The sequence below is a fragment of the Hyla sarda genome, chromosome 2 (genome assembly GCF_029499605.1).
Source record: "Hyla sarda isolate aHylSar1 chromosome 2, aHylSar1.hap1, whole genome shotgun sequence".
Taxonomy (NCBI): domain Eukaryota; kingdom Metazoa; phylum Chordata; class Amphibia; order Anura; family Hylidae; genus Hyla; species Hyla sarda.
Genome location: NC_079190.1, coordinates 275,365,346 through 275,388,849, shown reverse-complemented (window position 1 = coordinate 275,388,849; position 23,504 = coordinate 275,365,346). Strand labels below are relative to the sequence as shown.

Below are 23,504 nucleotides of genomic sequence, written 5' to 3'. Positions count from 1 at the left end.
CAAGTAGATTTCTAGTGAAATGAAGTTCAATTCATGGTTCAGTTTACTGCTACTTGTTAGCAGTAATAAGATCTTTCATAAAACTGTATCTTTACCGTCAGATGAGGATTGACATGGCTTGACTGCTGCCAAAATGCTTTTTCTGATTCCCTGCTGTGAGTACAGTGGCATTTTAGCTTAGCCCTGATCAGATGGGTTCTGGCCAGCAGTATGGTTGCTAGGGATATGCTGCTTAGCAACCTTATACCTTTTTGATGGGTAAGTAAAGTATACCTTTACTACAAGCCTATCTCAGTTCACTGAACTTCAGTTACTTGAGAAAGACTTGTAGGAATGCTTTCCTTGACAAGCCCATCCTGTAAAATTTGTCTAGCTGTAAATCAGCATATCCTCAGCAACCAGGCTGGATTCAGATGATCAGCTTTCTCTTTCATTTCCTGATAACTCTGCCTTGAGCTGCAGAATTTAGTAATCAAAGGGAAGGGAAGGGTAAGGTTGCTTTACAAGACTTACATTTTTTTGTTAATTACATAAAATTAATGTAGGGTGGGAGGACCTTAAAGGGGTACTCCGCCCCTAGACATGTTATCCCCTATCCAAAGGATAGTGGATAAGATGTCTGATCACGACAGGGGTCCTGCCACTGGAACAAGTAATCTCCCTGCAGCACACGACTTTCGTTTAGAACACTGCTGTGGTGCCTGAGGCTCATGACCTTATGGCCACGCCCCCTAGAGATGGGGGGGTCCCAGCAGCAGGACCCCTGCGATCAGACATCATATCCCCTATCCTTTGGATAGGGGATATAATATTTAGGGGCGGAGTACCCCTTTAAGTTACCAGTGACGGTACTAGTTGTCTTGAATGCTTGAAAAATTTTGAATATTAAAACATTAATATGTTTTTCACACATAAACTAAAATGGTCATATATTAGTAAATCAGAAGGATAGGCAAAGTTTGATACCTATGTTTCTTTTACTTACAGATAAATTGGAATTATTCTGTTTTGTCACAGCTGTCATTTAGAAAGAAAGTGACAAAAGGAAGTGAAGGGGGTTTTCTAGCCTTAAATTTTTTTTTATAAAAATAGACCGGGTGCTGGGAAGACACCCCTGTTCACAGAGCATGTGACTCTGAAGCCAATCACTGGCCAAAGCAGTCACTTACTGCTGGCCACTGAAGCCAATGACTAGCTGCAATGTCAGGTGACCAGTGTACAGAGATAAAATCCCAGCATTTCTGTCAGGGGACTTTTTCCCACAACATTCCTTGCCCCTGTGTTTTTAAAAATATGCTGCAAAACTCCTTTTTAACCATAGTGGTTGTCCTTATGAATTAGATTTTCACTATGGTATGGATTGAGCATGCGAAGAAAGTGTAAGGTGGTCATCATTTTCTGAGAATCTGATTCAATGCTGGCGACCAATCCAGCCTGCCCAAACTTCTGTTCCACTAGTATATGACCATTTTTTCAAATTAGGTGGAAATCCTTAAGGTACTGATTGGTTGGTGCTCAATGAGAATTTGGTGTATTGAACTTTTACTTTAGGCCACGTTCCCGCATGCCATATTGAACAGTCAAGAGGTGCATATACTTTACATTCTAGAGTTAAGAACTTAAAGGGAACTTGTTAGTTTTGGGACACTAAACTGCTACCATGTGTTCATACAGCTGAGGTTGAGGGTGCCAAAACCGCTGTTGTTAAAGGGTAGCTCCCACCATCATTTTTTTTTTTCTGTCCCTGCCTATTACCCATCTATCCCTAACCCCCTCCCTGCCTTTAATTTTTTTTTTTTACATATTAAAAATGCTTTTTGTCTGCCTGGTAGCGTGCTCACTACCAGGCAGACTTCCCCAGCAGGCACCACGTCACTGATGCCTGCTGGGGCTGGCACTTCCGCCCGTAGTTCACCTATACAGGCTGCCTCCAGCTGTTTCCCCACTGCAACTCCCAGCTTGCCCTGACATCTATTGGCTGTTGGGGCATGCTGGGAGTTGTAGTGGGGAAACAACTGGAGGCACCCTGTATAGGTGAACACCGGAGTACATACCGCTCCCCGCCGCGCAGCCCGCAACCCCCCCCTGGCCCCGTTGCGCCGCTCAACTCACTCCCCCTTAGTTCACCCAGAGTACCCCCTCCCCGCCGCGCAGCCCGCAACCCCCCCCCCCCACGCCCCTCCGCTCAACCCACTCCCCCCTCAGTTCACCTATTCAGTGTCCCTCCAGGCTTCCCCACTACAACTCCCAGGGAGTTGTAGTGGGGAAACTAGAGGCATACTTTATAGGTAAACAGTATAGATAATACAGTGAACATAATACTTTACCTTGTCCCCGAGCCTGCGCGTGTCCTCTTCCTTCAAAGCGCTCGCTCCCGCCTGTCTGATTGACAGGTGGGAGCGAGCACAGCAGTGATTGAATTTGACTCGTTGCCAGGCTTCAACGAGTCGAAATTCAGTGGTGACGTCACTGCTGAATGCGTTCGGCCACTAGGAGGGCGACCCCTAGTGGCCGAATTTAAAAGTGATTTTAAACTGTTTTAAAATCACTTTTTTTAATTAAACTATATTAGAGATATGTTGTAGTACTTAAAGGGGTACTCCGGTGAAAACCTTTTTTCTTTTAAATCAACTGGTGGCAGAAAGTTAAACATATTTGTAAATTACTTCTATTAAAAAATCTTAATCCTTCCTGTACTTATTAACTGCTGAATACTACAGAGGAAATTATTTTCTTTTTGGAATGCTCTCTGATGACATCACGAGCACAGTTCTCTCTGCTGACGCTATTATAATAATAATAACACATTATTTATCGTTGCCCTTAGTGGGATTTGAACCCAAGTCCCCAGCACTGCAAGGCAGCAGTGCTAACCACTGAGCCACCATGCTGCCCTTAGCATACATCTGCTATGCATGGTTGCTAAAATGGACAGAGATATCAGCAGAGAGCACTGTGCTCGTGATGTCATCAGTGTTCCAAAAAGAAAGGAATTTCCTCTGTAGCATTTAGCAGCTAATAAGTACTGGAAGGATTAAGATTTTTTAATAGAAGTAATTTACAAATATGTTTAACTTTCTGCCACCAGTTGATTTAAAAGAAAAAAGGTTTTCACTGGAGTACCCCTTTAAGTACTACAACTTATCAATTTTTTGTTTTCATGACAGTGCCCATTTAAGGCCACCTGGCCCTGGTATTTGGTTTAAAAAATGTTTTACTAACCAGGATTGTAGTCAGGCCTTTACACAAGGTACCGATAAAGTCAAGGGGTGTAAACTTTTCTTCATTCCCTGACAACTGGCACTTACATATTGCACCAATGAAGCTGAAGAGTTAGGGCTTACAAGGTGTACTCTCCTCGGCTTTATCAGCACAGTGCGCAGGTGCCAGAAGTCAGGGGAAGTTGTCCAGGACTACAATCCTGGTAAGAAAAAATTATATTTAAACTAGTAATTGGGTGAGGAAGTCTGTGGCAGTTTTTATATTAACCAATATCCTTTTGGGGTGACCCCCCCCTCAAGGACAGTAGACCCTTTATCTTAGTGGCTCATTAAAATATAACTTTTATTGTGTTATTAATTAAAAGAATTGGTGTTTCACACTTGAAATTAAAACTGTCAATGATCTCTCCATTAATATCGGATTATTATGCTATATCATAAGGTAACTCTTCCCAGATGGTATTTGCACAGATGTAGGCTTGATTTATAATTTATAGCTTTGCCTGTTCTGGATTAACAGCAAGCTATTGGCAGACTACTTTCTCGCCATGTGTGCTATTCCTATCTCTGTGTATTATGAGATCATTGCCTAAAAGAATTACTCGCCTCCCCGACGTTTTGCCAGCTCCCTGGCTTTGTCAATGGATGTAAGGCTAAACCAATAGCATCCATTTAGTGTCTCAAAACTTAGTGTTTAGTGTCTCAGAGGCTTTTTTTAAGCTCTATACACTAGATTCTAAAGTATTTGCACATCATGTGTTGACATTGATAAACCTTAATAATTTTTACCTGAGAATCCATCTCCTCTAGGTGGTAGACTCTGAATAATGCTTTGATAGCTAGAGAAATAAGATCAGTGCTTCACTGCAACTTTTGTAGCACTACTGATTGATTTTAACTATTGAGTGACAGCTGCCGTGACCAAGATTGCACGCAGTCCAGTACATTGCTTTTCACAGCAGCAGTAGTTTAATATTTACAATTACTCAGTAGTGCTACAAAAAGTCCTAGTGAAGTTCAAGCCCAAGGATAAGTTTCTACCTGTTTTTTTTTTTTTTTTTTGGCCCAAAAAAACGCTACAGCATTTTCCTGTGTTTGACGTTTTTTACTTGCGTTTTTTCTGGCATTTTTTGCATTTGAATGGAAATTGCATTTTTGGCCCTTTTTGGTGTTTTTTGGGTATCCAAAATTTGTTGGGTACTAAAAAAAAAATAAAAAATAAATGCTGTAATGATGGACAAAAAAGTTATGTGACGAAAAATTACATTTTTTATAACCAAATTTTAATTAATTTTTAATAGTGTGTGTTTCACTTTTTTTTCTCTATTTTTTACATTTTGTAGGTAGACTGTTCCATGAATCGTCCATAATATAGCAGAGATGTGGAGCGGCTCTATACAGCGCTCGTATCTCTGCTCTGTACTCTGGCCAGTGATATTAATAGAACATCACTCATTCATATTTTCCGCCCAGAGTGGGGATTGGCCGGATGGTGGCAGCCAATCAGAGCTCTCAGTGGCAAATATGAATGAGAGATGTTCTATTCATATCACTGGCTGGAGTATAGTGCAGAGATGCGAGTGCTGTATAGAGCCACTTCACATCTCTGCAACAGAGAGGACGATCGCATCGGGTGTCAGTAGTGATACCCGCTGTGATCTGTTCTTAATTGCAGGTACTTCTCCCAACATGTAGCACACTCTGCTCCATGCTGGGAGCTGTAGTACCTGCATTAATAGACAGATCGCAGCGAGTGTAACTTCTGACACTTGTTGTGATCTGTCTATTAATGCAGGTACTACAGCTCCCAACATTGAGCAGAGTGTGCTCCATGTTTGGAGTGGTAATACCTGCAGTTAAGGAAAGATCACAGTGGATGTCACTCCTGACACCCGTTGTGATCCTCCTGTATCATATATGTATAGATGCGGCCAGCCCCTGCACTGACTTATATATACACCTATTCATATCTCCCACAGAGACTTGTGATTGGCTGGAACCATCTGGCCAATCACAGCTCTCTGCGGGAAATATGAATAGGTGTGAGGGGACCATAGAAGAGCGGCCGGCTGCATCTATAAATTATACAGGAGGATTGCAACGGACTCGGGTGATCTGTCAATTAGTACAGGTAGTACTACTCCCATCATGGAACAGTGTGTTTCATGCTGGGAGTAGTAGTAAATGTAAAAAAAAAAAAAAAAAAGTGAAAAACACACACACACACTACATTTTTATTATTGTCGGCTACATTTTTAGTGCCCTGCCCGCACACATAAATTGATCGCTGTTTTAAAAATGTATAAAAATGTTGTTATAAAAAAGAAAATTTCGTTAGATACAATTTTTTTCCTTCACTACTGTATCTTTTTTTTTTTTTTTTTTTTTTTTTTTAAAGGTATCTCCATCACTTTTTTGGATAGCTAAAGTCCAAAAAAGAATAAAAACGGCTTGCAAAAAACACCAAAGTTAAAACCCACATGTCGTTTTTCTTGCCGTTTTTTCACTCCCATAGACTTCTATAAGAGAAAAACATGATGATTTCAGCAAAAAAAATCGCCATTGGTTCAACATGCTGCGACTTTGCAAAACCACCAAGGAGCTAAAAAAAAAGAGTGAAAAACCGCCAAAAGAATAAAAAATAACGCCAAACTGAAAAACGCCTAGTGGAAAAATAATTTTGTGATTTATTGATTTACAGCTAATATCTGGCCGCAATTTTTTTTGGCCGAAAAAACGCCATGTGGCAGAATTGGCGTTTTTCTTGGCGGTTTCCCCCCCCCAAAAAAATAAAAAAGTAGAAACTTAGCCTAAGGCTATGTTCACACGAGCAAAGTCTGCATGAAAAATGTCTGTTTGGACATTGTACTGACAGCCCTACAATTACATGCTAGGACTGCTTGGAAATGTGCCGTCTCATAGATGGCAATGCATTTCCGTGCAGACTCCACAGAAAGCATAGTCATGTCTATTATTTCTGCGGACTCCGTAATCGGGATTTCCGCAACAGGAACATCTGCTGCGGAAATTCCGCTGTGTGCACAGTGCAGCAGAATCCTATTGAAATCATTGGGAATCTGCTGCTGCAGAGGAAATTCCATTGTGTAAACATACCCTTAAGGTGCCTGAGCATAGATTTACATAAGTTTGGGATTGAGAATCACCTGCTTTGTCCACATTATCAGTGCATGGCTATGAAATATGACAAGGAATAAAAAGTGTCCACCGTTGAACACCATTCAACATGGTACAGATATAGGGCAGCCAAGATCACCTGACATAATCGCCTTAGGCTCTGTTCACATGTTGCGTTACCACCTTATTGTTACTGCAAATGAGCGACATTGCTGTTAAAATTTTGCAATTTGCAGTAAAACGTGCCATTTTTACTGCAATTTCAGTCATTTTCCCTAAAACCATACATGGTACTCAGTACTGCTTCTAAAATGCCAATTATGAACACAGCCACAAATGTTAGCAGTATTTATTATGATCATTATTTTAATAACTTGTATGAGTTTCTCACACATAATGAAACTGTCTGTTGACAACCCTGATTGTTGTGTATGCCAAATGTGTCAGATTTCCTGTTTCTTGGAACATATGGATACATATGTCCTGGGAGATATCCTGGTGCATAAGCCAAATGGACATTGCCAATGAAATGTAAATTAAGCCTTAAAGGGGTAATCCCATCCAGCACAGTGTTATACAGTTTTCTGGCACAACATCATTCCTTGCAGCAACCAGAGGTGAACAGGAAGTTGAAAACAACCAAGTTATCTGTTTTATGTGACTAACCTTTACGTCTAGGCTATTGCAAAAACAGCACTGCGAGTTACTCTGTTTCCTTTACTTGGAAGTTACAGAAATAATGTCCTATTCCTATTAACCTTTGTGGTAATCCTGGAATCTGTAAAACAGCCCCCTAAGCAGTTGTTAGTTTCTTAACTACTTCTCGCTGGTGCAGGCAAACAGAGCCAGGAGGCACGTGATCATAAGATGGGTGTGGGTCCCAGAGGTGGGACCTGTACCTATAAGATTTTTATGGCATATTCTGTGGACATACCGTAAATGGGCCATCTTCGAATACCCCTTAAGTGTAGGGTCACAAATGTTGTATCTTGCCATGTATTTGCTGCTGCATATTTTTCTACCCATTGAAGTCAATGGGTAGCAAAATCAGCTGCAGAAACTATGCAGCAAAATGACATGTGTGACCCTACCCTATATGCATATTTGAGTATCTGAAAAAATTTGCTATAATTTTGATACTCCTGCTTGTACAGCTTGAATGTTAGCTATTTTTCCTTGTGTTCTAAACCTTCTTTACATTGATAGTACAATACTAACATCTACAGATGATCAAAATGTATAAGAACCTATGTTTAAATTCCTTCACAGACACCCAGAAGGCAGAACAACGACAGAAGCAAGCAAAGGAAAGGAGGGAAGAAAGGGCCAAATATCTGGGTGAGTGTTTTATTGGTTAAATGCAGTGTATCTTTTAGTTGTTAAAGTAGCTAACAACCCAGTGGCATGCTAGAACCTTTCCTTTTTCAAAATGTTTGAAATTTGCCCTTGCCAGGAAAGCTGACAAGTCAGACACATGAATATTTCATTTGCAATGGAGACTAAAGAGCATAAATATTTCACTTCTTCCAGACACATCATGAAAACAAAAAAACTCGTCTTTACTGTGGAGTCGTCTTTGATGAATCTTTTTTGACCCAAATTTTATTTGTGTAGCACCATGTTCTGTGCAGCACTGAGTGCATACTATTTCTAATTTATCTGTCACAACACAAATAGTATATTACTTACCATAAAGTGCTGCAGCTTTTATTATTTGTAATGTGCCAGTTATATTTATCCTTGGATCAATTGTGCACCACTGGTACAGGCAGGAGAAAGCACATAAACGTACATAATGCCACAACTTAGGATATAATGGATACCTAGTAGCCCCCACAACTTTGCTTTTAATCAGAGGGCAGAGTTTAAGAAATGCAGATTTACTAGAATTACATTGAAATAAGGGAAAATGGAATGTACAACATCAAAAGTAACAAATTTAAAAAAAATATTCCATGTCATGTTTACATAAGAACTAAGGAAATTCAAGTATAGAAATAGCTGCAGCACTCACCAGTCCATGGATTGCTTCAAGCTTTATTTATTCAATGCAACAGTGCTACATGCAGTAGGGAAAGGGTGGGGGTGGGGAATAAACATACAGAGGGAGTTGTCTCAAGGTATCGCTCACGCTGTATGTCTGTATCTTCCTGCTGCAAGTAATGCTCCATTGAATAAATAAAGCTTGAGGCAATCCATAGACTGGTGAGTGCCACAGCTTTTTCTATACTTGAATTATATTTTACTATCGCTACATCTCTTTGCACCACCGGGATACGGAGCAAATGAATGGAATGGAGCAGGATTTGTGGGGCAAAATGTGAACACGATTGGAGTAGTGTTAGATCTAGTTTCTTTTGTATCGAGGTTGTGTAAGAACTAATAGAGGCTTATTTCAGAAGTCACCAAAGCTCACATAGTTTTTCCTACATGTAGTCTAAACGTGTCTGTTGTATATACAGTAGAGCAATACCAGTGCCCCGAGGGAAGAGTCACAGTGAGTCTGCCTCAGTTATTCTAGGAGACAGGGCAGGGGATGACTAGTAACCTATGTTCTGAATACTAAGGCACTGAGCTGTTACTTGTCCTATCTCCCAGCTCAGTGAACTGCAACCTTCTGCTGCTGTGAAGATGATAGTTGAAAAGAGAGGTGATTCGAGAATTACTGTCTGTAGTCATCTTCTGCTCACTCTTTTATTTTTTCTTTCTGAACTGCAGTTCTGGTGCCATTCGTTTTCAAGGAATATTTGTGTTCCCTTTCACAGCTTTCCTACGTGCCATCTTATACCTGGCACAGCATGTGGTTGTTAATTAGAAAGATCAGACATACTGTTTTTACCTTTTTTTTTTTTTTAATACCAAGCAATAGGTAAGGCAATGTTTAAGTGAAACTTGGATAGCCCAGCTCTCTGGCTTATCTCCAAAGCTTGTGAGATCACCGGATTAGAGATATTGATCAGATTCTTTATAATGTTTTTATGTAGGCCCATAACCATTGATCTAAATGTACTGCAGAACTTTAAGGCGGTGCCCCCTCTATCTCTGCAGTCCCCAATGTCACCCTACAGATGCCAGAGGATAAAGGAAAAGAAGAGTCTCATTGTAAATAAATCTCTGCACCATGCATTGCAGAGTGAATACTGATTTTAACTTGATGTGGGACCCCTTAAGCTATGTTCATATGGCAGCTAATTGCCCATTCACTTCAATGGAATTCCTGCATCGGAAATTCTGCAGTAGAAATTCTGCTGTGTGAATGGGACAGCGGAATCTCATTAAAGTCTATTGACTATAAACTCATGCAGAATTCAATGCAGAAATTCTGGCATGTGAACATAGCCTTACAGAACTAGTGGTGAATACATCTGTATTAAAAAATAAAATGAGTCTTATATTGTGATTAAAAAAAAACACTTTAATCACCTGTATAATCTCTGCCATGTCCAGGTTCTGCCGCTTTAGTCCTCCTGACCATCTCTGTTTACATGGTTGCAATGAAGCCCATATACTGTACATACGTAATCACTGCAACCAGTCACTGGCCTTAGTGGTTTGTGCTCTCTACCACTGAGGCGAGTGATTGGCTGTGGAGTTTACAGAAATGCCATTGTTCCATGGAATAAGCCCATTTAATGTTATAACTATTCACGAAATGACAGGAATTATAATGTCCAGTAGCTTATGTGGCAGACAGTCAGCAGAAAATACACTGCTATGATTATCAGACAGGGGTCAGTTTGATAAATTGTTATATCAGATATATATATGATATAGATAGATAATATCATACTGTTCTTGGTTAGTCATTGCACTGATTCTCCTCGCTGGGATTGCATGACAAGGTTTCTAACCCAACTTTATAATTACCTTCAGCTGCCAAAAAGAATGTGTGGCTTGAGAAAGAGGAAAAGGCAAAGCAACTTAGAGAAAAACAATTACAAGACAGGAGAAAGAAGCTGGAAGAACAGAGGCTCAAGGTTGAGAGAAAAAGGGTCATACTGGAAGAACGGCAAAGGTTAAAGTATGAGAAAAATAAGGTATGTTAATGCATTAAACTGGCCTCATCAGTGGAAAAGCAATTCTTCTTTCTTTAACTATACTTTTACTTCCTTCAGAGTTATCACCAGAAAAAGAAAGCACTTTTTGGATTAAAATATATATATTTTATTGAGACACATATGCAAATGACATTTAAAATCACAAAAATATTTTTGTATGAAGAAGGTAAAGCACACAGAGATACAGCCCTAAATGAAATAAAAACAAAGCTACTGGCTGACCCAAACAGGATATAGACTAGTAATCACATGGAGAGTGTAAACAAGACCTCAGTATCGGCCAACATACTAATTAGTGGCAGACTCCGCCAACACCCCGACCCCCAAGGATGCGCAACCCGCACATCACAGAGAGGGAGGAACCACAGGCCATGGCAACCAAGATGCCGCCACCAGCGCCCCTCCCTCCAACTGTGAGCCAAACTGCATGCCACAGAGTAGGAGGAGAGGTGGGGGACCATACAGTCAATACAATAGATATAGAGAGATCAATACATATAAAGCACTAAAATACAGTGCCATACACTAAAACTATTTGAGCTTAAGAGTTAAACAGGATCAATAAACGAATCCCCTATCTGCAGGGGGTCAACCACTGGGACCCACCACGATCTTCCATACGGTACCCCACTCTCTGCATGAATGCAGTGTGTTTACCACAGCACAAAGTGGTGGCCAATACACCCCCTTCAAGCATCTCTATGTGAGAGCAGGAGATAAAGCATTCAAGTATCTCTGGCTCTCCCATAAAGATGCATGGAGGGGGTGTGTCTGCATACGCTTTGTGCTGTGGTTGACGCCCTGCATTCATGCAGGGAGCTGGGGGTGAAATCTCACTGGGTCCCAGCGGTTGGACCCCCCCACTATCTTATACAAGTTTTTTGTTACTGAACTACCTCTTTAATTCCTATACAGATAAAATTGACATGATGCATCAAATATATTTAAAGGAGTTCTGTACACCAAGGTCTGACCACTTGAACCCTTGCGATCTCCTGAATGGGGCCCCGCAGACTGCTGGAAGGGGCGTGCTGACCCCCCACACGGAGTGACATCTGACAGGCCCCCTCCATGTATCCCATAGAGAAACATGGAGGGGATGTGTCGGCCGTGGCTTCCTGCGGGGGTCGGAACAGCCACTTCCGGCAGACTGCTGGGGCCACATTCAGGAGATTGTTTGGGGACCCCCCACGATCTATAACTCATCCCATATCCTTTGGACAGGGGATGTTATTTTTCACTGCACTAATCCTTTAAAGGGATATGTATTAAAGTATATGAGCGTGTACAAACCACTCCCTGGCGCTCCACTTCCTACCCCATGCTGACACAGCCCATTAGTTTTCCCTAGCTTGAATAGTGTGGTTGTGTTAGATGGGCAAGTACTAAATTGTGTTAGTGGCATGCGGTGGGCAGTTTCAGAAACATTGTGCAGCAACCCCAACTGAACAGCTAGTTACTTCCTATCCTGTGGAAAGGTTGCCATACAGATTGCATAAAAAAGAAGTGAAACGTTGAATAACAAGTTAACAATAAATCTTCTGTTGAATGACAGTTGATCGTGTCACAAATTCAGCCAAATACAGTTTAGTCCATATATGCCGTTACAGTGATACCTAGCGAAGGATGAAAGCTCTTTCTAAATTCTGAGAATTTTCTTTGACAAACAATCTTTTGTCCTACTATTGCCTGAAAATTTCAAACACTGACAACTTTTTAGATGAAAATTGCCTGTCATCAGTCAGCTAAAATGATCATTCGTTGTTAAATGTCGCCCTATAAGCGATGGTAGAAATCCTCCACTTTAAGCAACTTCAGTTTAAGGTGTGTGGGCACTGTAAAGATTATAGAAAGAAGCAGTGTTCATGTTTATTGGTATATTGTCTTCCTACACGTAACGTTCAAGCTAGCTTGTCATGAAATTGTAATTACACAAAAGATAACAATGTAATTGCTAACCTGTAGGAAAGACATCTGTGCAGGCTAGCACATACTATAGACTTTGATTTCCTTATGGCAGATGAGGGATACAGAAAGTTAACCCTAGTTGAGAGTAACCAAAGATATAACCTAGTTGAGAGTAGAGTAGAAAGTTTCTGAGCTTTTTTGATCATATTACAGCCAGGAGAACCCTGCTTAACATTCTTCAATTTAGATTTCAGATAATGGAGCTATGCCTATATTTAAACCTGTAGAATTATAAGAAAACTACTATTTAATGTACTAGTATTGTATATAATAATTGAATGTTTTTGGGATTTTTGAAACTTTTGATAAGTTTGTTTTTCTTGTTTCAGAAGTTGTCATTGAAAATATTTACTTTTGGAAACTTTATCATTTGCATGTGTTTATGATTATATTATACTGGTAATTCTTAGGAGAAATATGAGGCAGCAGTCAGCCGTACCGCAAAGAAGACCTGGGCAGAGATTCGACAGCAACGATGGTCATGGGCAGGTGCTTTGAATCAGAACTCTCCGGGACATAAAGGGGGTAAATAAATAAGAGCACTAATGGATTGTGCTTGATATAATATCTTTGTTCCTATATTTCTGGCATAGACGTTAGATCTCTTGTGTTAGCCCATCTAACGTCTGTGTGAACTGTCAGATATTCTTCCAAAATTTCCTTTGTCTGGGAATGAAAACAAAGGGATTGGACAGGCTGGATTTTACGGTTTCTTATGGAGATGATCAGCGTCAGAGCCGTCTGGAGGCTACTAATGCTATATGTTAAAAAATAACATTTGCTTTGAGTTAAGCCATATGTGCATGCTAATAAGGGAGGCTGGATTCAAAGCTTTTAGCAAAATTATTATTCAGCTGACAGTCGACGTATATGTCCGTCCTGGGGCTATTTGCTATAATTTTGTTTAGGCTATTGCATGTAGGTTAGAAGGCTTATATACTAATCGGATACTTATTGTACTGTGCTGTGTCTTTCTTGTTTTTCTTAAATTTTAGCTGTAAATAGATGCTCAGTGTCTGCAGTAAACCTTCCCAGGCATGTAGACTCAATAATCAACAAGCGATTATCTAAATCCTCCGCTACCTTGTGGAACTCACCAAACAGAAGTAAGTGTTGTGGAAGTTTTCTAATTATATCCAGTGTCGGCTCATCCTCCTCTGTAACGGAACAGCAGACCTTGCATAATGCTGACATCTTATACACATCAGCATGCCCTGGAATTTACAGTGCGGTTTGAATTAGAGGTTTCTCGAAGATCAGAAAGAAGTTGAGGCATTGCTGCAGGACAACATCTGCTTTAGGCTGAACGGATATTTTTGGGAGAAGTCTCTTAATGACCTGTTCATGTACACAAATGAAAACTGTTGCTTAAAGACTGTTGAGACTCCGGATAACATTCTGATTCTCTGGAATGTAGCTAGTTACCAGATTTGGCCTCTCAAGTATTTCCAGGGTGGGTAGCGGAGGAGGAAGTTTGATCATTGTGGAACAGTGAAATTGCTGGCCTGTCCTTTCTTTTGTAAACATACAACTATCCTTACCACTGATCTGAAGCCGCTATTTGACATGAAAAGACTGCAACAGTATTGCTGATAGATTCGTAAAACACAGTTCAAGCTTATGTCACATCTTCAATATGATTATAAAATGTGAAACCATTTGGCAGAGTGGGCAAATTCAACGAGGGAGGGAGATATGCCCCCTAAAAATATTCAGTCACATGTAAACACTTTTTAAGTCATGTAACCTGTTCAAGGGTACTACAAAGAAATTTTTTATTTTTTTTGATTTACTGTTTCCAGAATGAAATGCAGATTTGTAAATACTTCTATTAAAAAAAAGAAGCCTTCCAATACATTGGTCCGTCAAGTTATAATATTGGTTCTAGGACGACCATTGTATGTTGAGACCATAACTCTATGGAAAGCTGGTAATTGGTTCTGAAGCCATCAAAATGTCATTCAAAAATAGGAAAAAGTGAGGCTTAAACTAAAATAAGTAGACAACTAATACAGTTAAAGCAAGACCTTGCATATAAAAGTAAGAAAGAGATTCTGGGAGTTGTAAATCACTGTCTATGTAGAGGCCTTGAGATTCTTCAGGGTCTTGTACTGTACACGCAATGTCTTAAAAAAGTAACATGGAGCCGCCCTTACCTGGTGTCCAAAGGAGCAGGTAACTGTGGCATAGGTTAAGAGTAGTACAGAACATGTAATACCTCCCTCTACTATAGGGGGCAAAACAGATAGGAATTCAGTGCATACACTTCAGAAATACAGGGGTTTTACCAGTGAATGTCCATTCTGATTGGTCAGTTCTTCCAGCCGTTGACATGTTTCACAGATCTGGACTGTCAGTATCATTTTATGTTGAGTCTGGTTGCAAGTTACAATGGTCCAGAAAAGACCATTGTATGTTGAAACTATCGTATGTTAAGGTCATTGTAAGTTATGGGATCATTGTACTTATCAGCTGTTGTATGCCTTAGAGGAACATGTGTAGTATTTTTAGCTGATATGTTGCTCCCTGGTGAAACCTCTGTTCCTGTCAGGAACTGTCCAGAGCAAGAGCACATCCCCATATCAAACCTCTCCTGCTCTGGACAATTCCTAACACGGACAGAGGTGGCAGCAGGGAGCACTGCGGTCAGACTGGAAAGAACAAGACAAATTCCTCTGCAGCAGCTAAGTACTAAAAGGCTTAAGATTTTTAAAGAAGTAAATTACATATCTGTATGACTTTCTGCCACTAGTTGATCTGCAAACATTTTCTTTTCTTCGTAGTACCCCTTTAAAGGGGAATTGATTATTAGAAACCTGCATCAGTACCCACATAATATATACGCTTCAAATATTGTATTTACATATTGACCTCTAAAGCAAACATCATAAGCTTCATGCTTCCTAATTCTGCTGCTCACTTGTCAGCTTTGCTGTGTAAACTGGAGCAGGATGAAAAGTGCCCAGCATTCCCATCCCCTACAGCACAGAGGCCTTTAATGAATGCAGGAGGAAAAGGCAAACGGCTATAGGTGATGACAATGATTGGCACTTGATGTCCCGGTATGTGGGCGCTTGCTGCCTGTTTACAAATCTATACAATGAAAAATGGCAAGCAGAAATTCACAGAATGAAGCATATGACTGTGAAAGTCCTTTAACCCTTACTTGGTGTTGTGATTAGTTAAACTATGTGATATCATCTGACAGATTTTTAAAACAAACCTGTCGTGTTAAACATGCTGATTGATACGTGCCAGCAGCATGTTCTAGAGCTGGAGAAGCTGAAAAGATTGATTATATAGTTTTTATGAAAATATGCACTGTAACTTGTAAATGATAAATTAAGGAATAATTAGTATTATTTGGGGGTGGTGATGATGGAGATCACTGACTTCTTCCCAGCTCCTCGTAATCTTTACCTGTACCTGTCATGATTGCATTTACTACTTACTGTTGTCATTTCATCCATTTAGCTGTAGTTTTGACCTGCTTATCTCTTCATAGATCGGAGCTTGCAGCTGAGCCCATGGGAAAGCAGTATTGTTGACCGTCTGATGACACCCACGTTATCCTTCTTAGCACGGAGCCGCAGTGCAGCAACACTACCTGGTAACAGCAGAGACTTGAGTAAGAGTTAGAGTGGCATGTTTCTGTGGCCATACAGTGTTCTTTTATCTTTCTCTGTGTCTTACTTGCATATTGAATATCTTTACCAGGTTCCCTTGTATGTCCCCGTTCTGCCTCTGCGAGTCCTCTCACGCCATGTAATAATCACAAACATCGCTGCTCTGAGCGTCGTAGGACCACAGCAGGCAGTCCTGACACAACACCCAGGAAGAGGAGTGATTCGTCCCCAGTGAGTAGCATCCTTATGTTGAAGGCTTCATTCAAGTTAAAAACACAAAGATGGGCATATGTTAAATTAGTTATCAGATCACATGTCTTCCCAATAAGATACTGGAAAAAATTTACCCTTAAATGGGCACTCTTATTAATACCGTAACGACCAAGGACGTAAATGTATGTCCTGGTGCGGAGGTACTTCGCACACCCGGACGTACATTTACGTCCTGTATATGACCGCGAGCATCGGAACTGTGCTTGCGTCATGCACTGCAGGTCGCAGCCGGCTGACATCAGCGATCGCATTGGTGTCCGCTATTAACCCCTCAGATGCCGTGATCTGTATTAATCACGGCATCTGCGGGAATGCGTATGTTTAGATAGATGACCGGATCCCCTACGGCTCTGCCGCGGGGATCAATCATCTATAGCGGCGGCCCCCTCCTGCCTCCGTCGGTCTCTAGGGGTCTTCTGCTCTGGTCTGAGATCAGGTTAAAAAATGTAAAAATAAAAAGTAAAAACAAATAGAAATATCCCCTCCTCCAATAAAAATGGAAATTGTCCCTTTTTCCCATTTTACCCCCAAAAGGCATAAAAAAATAATAAACATATTTGGTATCGCCGTGTGCGTAAATGTCCGAACTATCAAAATCTAATGTTATTTATTCTGTATGGCGTAAACGAAAAAATAAACAAAAAGTCCAAAATTGATGCTTTTTTTGACACATTTTATTTAAAAAAAAAAGTAATAAAAAGTGATTTAAAAGTTACATATACGCAAATGTGGTATCGATAAAAAGCACAGATCACTCACAGAATAAAGAAAACGTAATTTTTACCGTAAAGTAAAAGTGTACAGCATGAAAACGAAACCCTCCCAAATTTGCTAAATTGTGGTTTTCATAAAAATGTACTCCCTAAAAAATTTTTTGGGGTTCGCCGTACATTTTATGGTAAAATGAGGTGTCATTTAAAAATACAAGTGGTCATGCAAAAAACAAGCCCTTTATATGGGTCTGTAGATTGAAATATAAGAGTTATGGATTTTAGAAAGTGAGGAAATTTAAATTGGCCTGGTCCTTAAGGGGTTAAAACAAATTATTGCTATTGCACTCACTTATTATTTACGGTAAATAAAAAATCTTTCTAATGCACTTTGTTTTAAAAAAAAAAAGATGTTTTCTATGTTTTATTTGTGTTTTAAAAAAGCTGCCACTAGGTGTCCTTATACTTGTCCAGAGCACATTTTTCCCCATCTTTTGCACAGACTTTGGACTGGCAGAAGTCCAAAATCAGGAAATACAGTCTGGAGTGCTGAGGGGGGTGTGTGCAGCCTTAGCCAATCATAGCTCATCTCACACACTAAACTGCTCTGGGATGTGTGTAGCAGAGTGAGGGACAAAGTTCTCCCCTGTATGGCTTCAGATGATGTCACACCTGCTGGGTAACGCCCCTTCCCAGTCTGTGAATTTGACTGAGACTGAGCAGAAAATATAGAGCAATATCAAGGTAGAAAACAAAAAAATAATAAAAATAAAGTCAGGGGGTGGTTTCTCATGATGAGACCGTGAACTGGGAGGATTATAAAATTTAACAAGATCATGAGAGGTAATCTTTTTAAAGGAATTGGCAAATAACAATATATATTAGTAAGTTGCTATATTATACTTTTTGACACCATAGTATGCAGTATTTTAATATGTCTTACCTATAAATATCCATGGACAATTAATAAAGACTTGTAATCCTTAGAAAAAGAAAGAAAAGAAGGAGAAAGATCGAGAAAATGAGCGTGAAAGAAGTGCTTTGAGTAGAGAGCGCATCATGAAGAAACGTCAGTCGCTTCCAACAACTAAGAGCCGTGCATCACCTACACCAGAGAAAAGGTTAGTTTTACGAAAATCTGTCACCGGTGTCACCTGCACTAACCTGTCGGTACTGAAAGATAGTGCAGGGGACACTGATGACAACGGTACTTACCTTGTCCCGGTCCGTGGCGGGGATCTCCTGTAATCCTCTCTGGTATCTTCGCTCCGGGCACCGGCTTGGGGCATGGGCGGAGCTTAATGACATAACCGCTGATGCTGTCTGCTGGGTCCTGGGAACAGCAGTGGTTACGTCATTAAGCTGCGCCCATGCCCCAAGCCGGTGCCCGGAGCGAAGATACCGGAGAAGATTACAGGAGATCCCCGCCACGGACCGGGACAAGGTGAGTAGTGAGTACCGTTGTCATCAGTGTCACCTGCACTATCTGTCGGTGCTGACAGGTTAGTGTAGGTGACACTGGTGACAGATTTCCTTTAAAGCTAAAAGACCATGGCCCAGATATATCAAAATGTGTGAGAGAAAAACTGGAGTGATTTTCCCACCGCAGCCAATCACAGCTCAGGTTTCACTTTACCAGGGCTCGTTAGCTGGGCTGTGATTGGTTGCTGTGGGAAAATCACTCCCAGTTTTTCTCTCATGCAGATGGATAAATCTGGGCCAATGTGCATGTTTGTCACCTTGGCATGTGTTGTAATGATGTCTTCCCTTCTTAGCAGCTTGAAGTCTAAAAATCGGCCGTCCTCTCCATCTACCCCTACCAAGCGCCCAGTTTCGCCTTTTCCAAGTCTGTCAACACCTCTAACCACAAAACAGCCTTCCCCAAAGGGTTCTCAGGTGACACCCAAGTCAAAAGTTAAAACAGACAAACTAAGAGAAGAGAAGACCCCTGGAAAGGTGAAAGAGAAGAAAGCAGAACACAAGGTTGACAAAGAGAGACAGCCATCCCCTGCGCCTCAACTAGAGGAAACCTCAAAGGCACAGGAAGCACCAGAAAGTGCCTCATGTAGCACAGTACCAAATATAGGTTTGTACACAGCAGCTGGAACTTTTTATACAATGTAGATGTGATTTTCTTGTAATTATTTAATTGAAATTGCCCTTTTATATTCCAGACTCTAAAGCTGCAGCCTCAAATGTCACTACTCCTGTACAAGCCTTCACGCCTATTTCTGCTGCAGTGAACACTCCTTCCCCAGCCCCCTCTCCCAGCAAGCCAATGGCTGGCACAACTGATAAAGAGGAAGCTGCCCGTCTTCTAACAGAGAAGAGGCGACAGGCTAGAGAGCAAAGAGAGAAAGAGGAGCAGGAGAGGAGGGAGAGAGAAGAACAACAAAGGTGGAAATGATCAGTTATTGTTTTTTGTTTTTTATGGATTGGGGGGGAAGACATACACTACATTATCACATACAAATACACGTGCTATGGTTTCTGTTATTTTTACACTTTTATCTCTGTACAGATTTGTTGTTGCATTTTACTGCAAAAAAAAAAAAAAAAAACAGCAATGTTTGTTATTATATAGGAGAAGTTGTAGCTGCTCATATTGGTAGTTTATGTTTCCATTTAATTTAACAGTGGCTTTAGATGGAAGAATCCCCTCTTTAAAAGGAAGCTGTTATCGGTGTCACTAATAATCTGTTGGTACAGGCAGATAGTGTGGGTGACACTGATAATAATGATACTTACCTTACCTACAGAACCCACGAGATGATAACTGATACATCAATCATGATGCAGAAACTGTCTCCTGCTCATTACAGATATATGCATTGTTGCGGTTAAAAGGATATTCCAGTAAGAAAGACACACAGGGGATGATTGTCTGTGGCAGCAGAACTACTTTTAGGGTGCATTCACACCACAAATTCTTAATACAAAAACCGGGTGCTCCTGTACCCCAGCCGGCCCCGGCCCACATCTCATTCATTTGAATGAGCCGACCGGAGTCAGATAGTGATTCTGGTCGGCTTATTTTTTCCCTGTATCTGGTTTTAGGACCAGACTGAAAACCATGGTTTCAGTCCAGTCACTAAACCGTATAGGGGGCAAAAATGAGCTGAACAGAGTCACTTTGACTCCAGTCGGTTCAGTGGGAATTTCATGTACTAAATACTCTGTCACATGAGAGACCACGCTTAGCGTATACCTTTTCAGGCATCAAAATAGTGTAGAAAAAAGGTGCCTAAAACTTAGCTTTTAATGGTATATTAAAATACACCCAATAGTGCCAAAGCCCATAAAATAATAATCACTAGTTGGTATTACCACTATACTGAATCATGGATTCACAATGTCATAATCAGTAGATCCACATCCACACACTGGATAGGACTTTACTAGTTTTTGAAACAGAACCAATGCGTTTCTATCACAAATTGTTACGTGACATCATCAGGGAGGTGATTCACAATAGGAATATCATATGGTATGGTACATCAGATACACAAAGGTGAATGCAGTATATTATCCCTACGGGAAAAATAAAGACTAATGTCAGTGTTGCAGACAATAATAGTCCGGGTTTCTATTGCTGTGGGAAAAAGAGTAGCTCAAGTAATAATGTCCATTCCTGAAAAGGAAAATTATTCTGCGCCAGTATTCATAGTTCAAAATAAATTAGCAGTTGTTCCTGCAACCAGGTACTATAATATATTCTTCATAATGGACAGCTGAACATGCAATGGGTCCACCGCTTTGTCAAGTCCTCGTGTCCTGTAGGGCTCGGCAATTTGCGGCATCCCGGGCAGGACATACCTGCATTAGCAGGGAGCTGGAAGTGTCCTGGCTACGCGCTCCGGTCGGTTCATTCAAATAAATGAGATGCGGGCCTGGTCTGACAGGGGTACCGGAGCGCCCAGTTTTCATGTCCCCCAGCTGGATCCGGTAACCTTATTAACGAATCGTGGTGTGAATGCACCCTTAGTGTAGTTGAAGTAAAGACTGCAGTCAGTAAGCAAACAAAATCTGCAAATAAATAAGTTGTTTATTGTGGATTCATTTTGGAAGACTACACTATAGGGGAGATTTATCAAAATCTGTGCAGAGGAATAGTGGAGCAGTTGCCCATAACAACCAATCAGATCTTTTTTTTTATTTTTTTTTTAAAGGCCTCTAAAAAATGAAAGAAGTGATCTGATTGGTTGCAATGGGAAACAGGACACTTTTCCTCGGCACATGTTTAGATAAATCTCCCCCTATGTTTGGACCTAACCATACATCTGTTTTTGTAACTGCCCATGCACCTACAAACCAACCAATACCACTTCTCACCTTAGCAAGTGCCACCAGGCAGTTTGCATTACAAAACTTGATCACCATAACATTGTATTTTTACAGGTGTACTCCGGTGGAAAACAATATTTTTAATTTAATCTAGTGGCAGAAAGTTAAAAAGATTTGTAAATTACTTCTATTATAAAATCATAATCCTTCCAGTACTTATCAGCTGCTGTATGTTTTTTTCTTTTTGAATTTATTTTCTGTCTGACCACAGTGCTCTCTGCTGACACCTCTGTCCATGTCAGGAACTGTCCAGAGCAGGAGAGGTTTGCTATGGGGATTTGTCCCTGCTCTGGACAGTTCCTGGCTTGGACAGAGGTGTCAGCAGAGAGCACTGTGGTCAGACAGACAAGAAATTCAAAAGGAAGAGCACTTCCTCTGTAGTATGCAGCAGCTGATAAGAACTGGAAGGATTAAGATTTTTTAATCGAAGTAATTTACAAATCTGTTTTAACTTTCTGGCACTAGTTGATTTAAAAAATAGTTTTCCACCAGAGTACCCCTTTTAGGCTGCCTTCACAGTTCGTTTGTTGTGTACGGCTGCCGGATCCTGCTGGGAGAGTGGAAAACTGGCCGCTCCCGTACCTCAGCCAGACGCCGCCAAACTCTTTTTCTACTTTAATGAGCTGACCGGAGTCAAACGCTAACTCCGGTTGGCTCATTTTTGCCCCGTATCCGGTTTTCTGAGCGGCCAGAAAACCAGATACGGGGCAAAAATGAGCCGACCGGATTCAGCGTTTGACTCCGGTCGGCTCATTGAAATGAATGGTGTTCGGCTGGAATACGGGAGTGGCCGGTTTTTGCTCCTCCCAACTGGATCCCACACCCATACACTACAAATGTAGTGTGAAGGCAGACTAAAAGGTCATGTTAAAGTCTTACATACATATTTTATATTATGCTTTAATGTGTTCTTTATTTTTTTTTTTTTTTCTACTAAACATTCTCACACTAATTCATACATACTTGCACATCTGATATGACGTGTATAATTGCATTTGAAATGCATTCCTTTAGGTCTCTTGTGTTCTGTGTCTTCCTGGTACACCATAGCCTTCCAGTACCACCAAATATAAAAAGCCACTCCACTAAAACACAGAACCAATCCACTAACCTAAAAAAGCAAGACTCACTGTTTATGCATGAAAACTGTTCATGTGCCCTGTATTAGCTTTGCTAGTGTGACTTCTGTACTACTTTTCTTACTCCAGTAGCATAGATTTTGATTAACCGCAAAAATTCTGCTAACTTTAGACGAGAAAGAGAAGAGCGAGCACGTCGAGAGGCTGAAGAAAGACTTGAGAGAGAGGCTGAGGCCCGGCGTCTGGAGGAGCAGAGAAGATTAGCAGAGGAGGAGAGACATCAACAAGAAGAGGAAGAACAGAAAAAAGCTGCTGAAGAAAAAGCCAGGGTTGAGCGAGAAGAGATGGAGAGACTACAGAAACAAGTGAGATTACAGTTTATCAAATACAGTGCATTCGGAAAGTCTTCAAACCCTTTCATATATAGTTATGTTGCTGCGTTGTACTAAAATCAACAAAATTCAAGTTTTCCTTGACCATTCTGCATTCAGTACCCCATTTGCTTTTTTATTAAAAAGGAAGAACTAAAATTTCACATGGACATAAGTATTTAGACGCTTTGCTCGGAATTTAGTTAGCAGCAATAACTGCCTCCAGTCTTCTTGGATATCGTGCCACAAGGTTTGCAAGGTTTCTGCTATTCTTCTCAGTAAAAATGTTTCAAAATCTGTCAGGTTGGATGGGGAACCATTGGTGGACCCACATTTTCAAGGCTCTTCGGAGATGTTCAACTGGGTTCAAGTCAGGGCTCTGGCTGGGCCACTCACAAAGTTATCCCTAAGCCACTCCTGTGTTGTCTTGGCTGCATGCTTAAGGCAGGGGCAGATCCAGAGTCTAGTCTCGGGAGGGGCACTATTAGAACATTTTGTGTTGGCGGACAGAAAATAAGGTGTTTCTTAAAGAACTTACAATATTATTAAATGTATCCAGTATAATAATCAAATATACCAATTACCACAGAATGGGAAAGCGCTAAAGAAGTTTTTACCATTTAAAACTACAGCTCCCAGTATGACCTAAGTAGTTGTGAGGAGATGCTGGGAGTTGTTTCACCCATCATTACTGCAAAACTTACAAGTGACTACCGCTC

The 23,504-nt window shown here is 40.8% G+C and overlaps 1 protein-coding gene across 7 annotated transcripts in view; it reads left to right on the top strand.

The window, feature by feature from the left end:
• MAP7D1 (MAP7 domain containing 1) overlaps positions 1 to 23,504 on the top strand; it is a 104,171-nt gene that overhangs the window by 56,070 nt on the left and 24,597 nt on the right. Inside the window, exons 3-12 of one of the 7 annotated variants that reach the window (XM_056557152.1) lie at positions 7,626 to 7,694; positions 10,230 to 10,393; positions 12,793 to 12,907; positions 13,378 to 13,488; positions 15,888 to 15,992; positions 16,100 to 16,239; positions 17,979 to 18,112; positions 18,767 to 19,077; positions 19,166 to 19,388; positions 22,587 to 22,779. In XM_056557152.1, coding sequence (XP_056413127.1) covers positions 7,626 to 7,694; positions 10,230 to 10,393; positions 12,793 to 12,907; positions 13,378 to 13,488; positions 15,888 to 15,992; positions 16,100 to 16,239; positions 17,979 to 18,112; positions 18,767 to 19,077; positions 19,166 to 19,388; positions 22,587 to 22,779 — 1,565 coding nt within the window. Of the gene's footprint in view, positions 1 to 7,625; positions 7,695 to 10,229; positions 10,394 to 12,792; positions 12,908 to 13,377; positions 13,489 to 15,887; positions 16,011 to 16,099; positions 16,240 to 17,978; positions 18,113 to 18,766; positions 19,078 to 19,165; positions 19,389 to 22,586; positions 22,780 to 23,504 lie in introns of all 7 variants that reach the window. The other 6 variants (XM_056557153.1, XM_056557151.1, XM_056557150.1 and 3 more) reach the window with 6 other exon arrangements.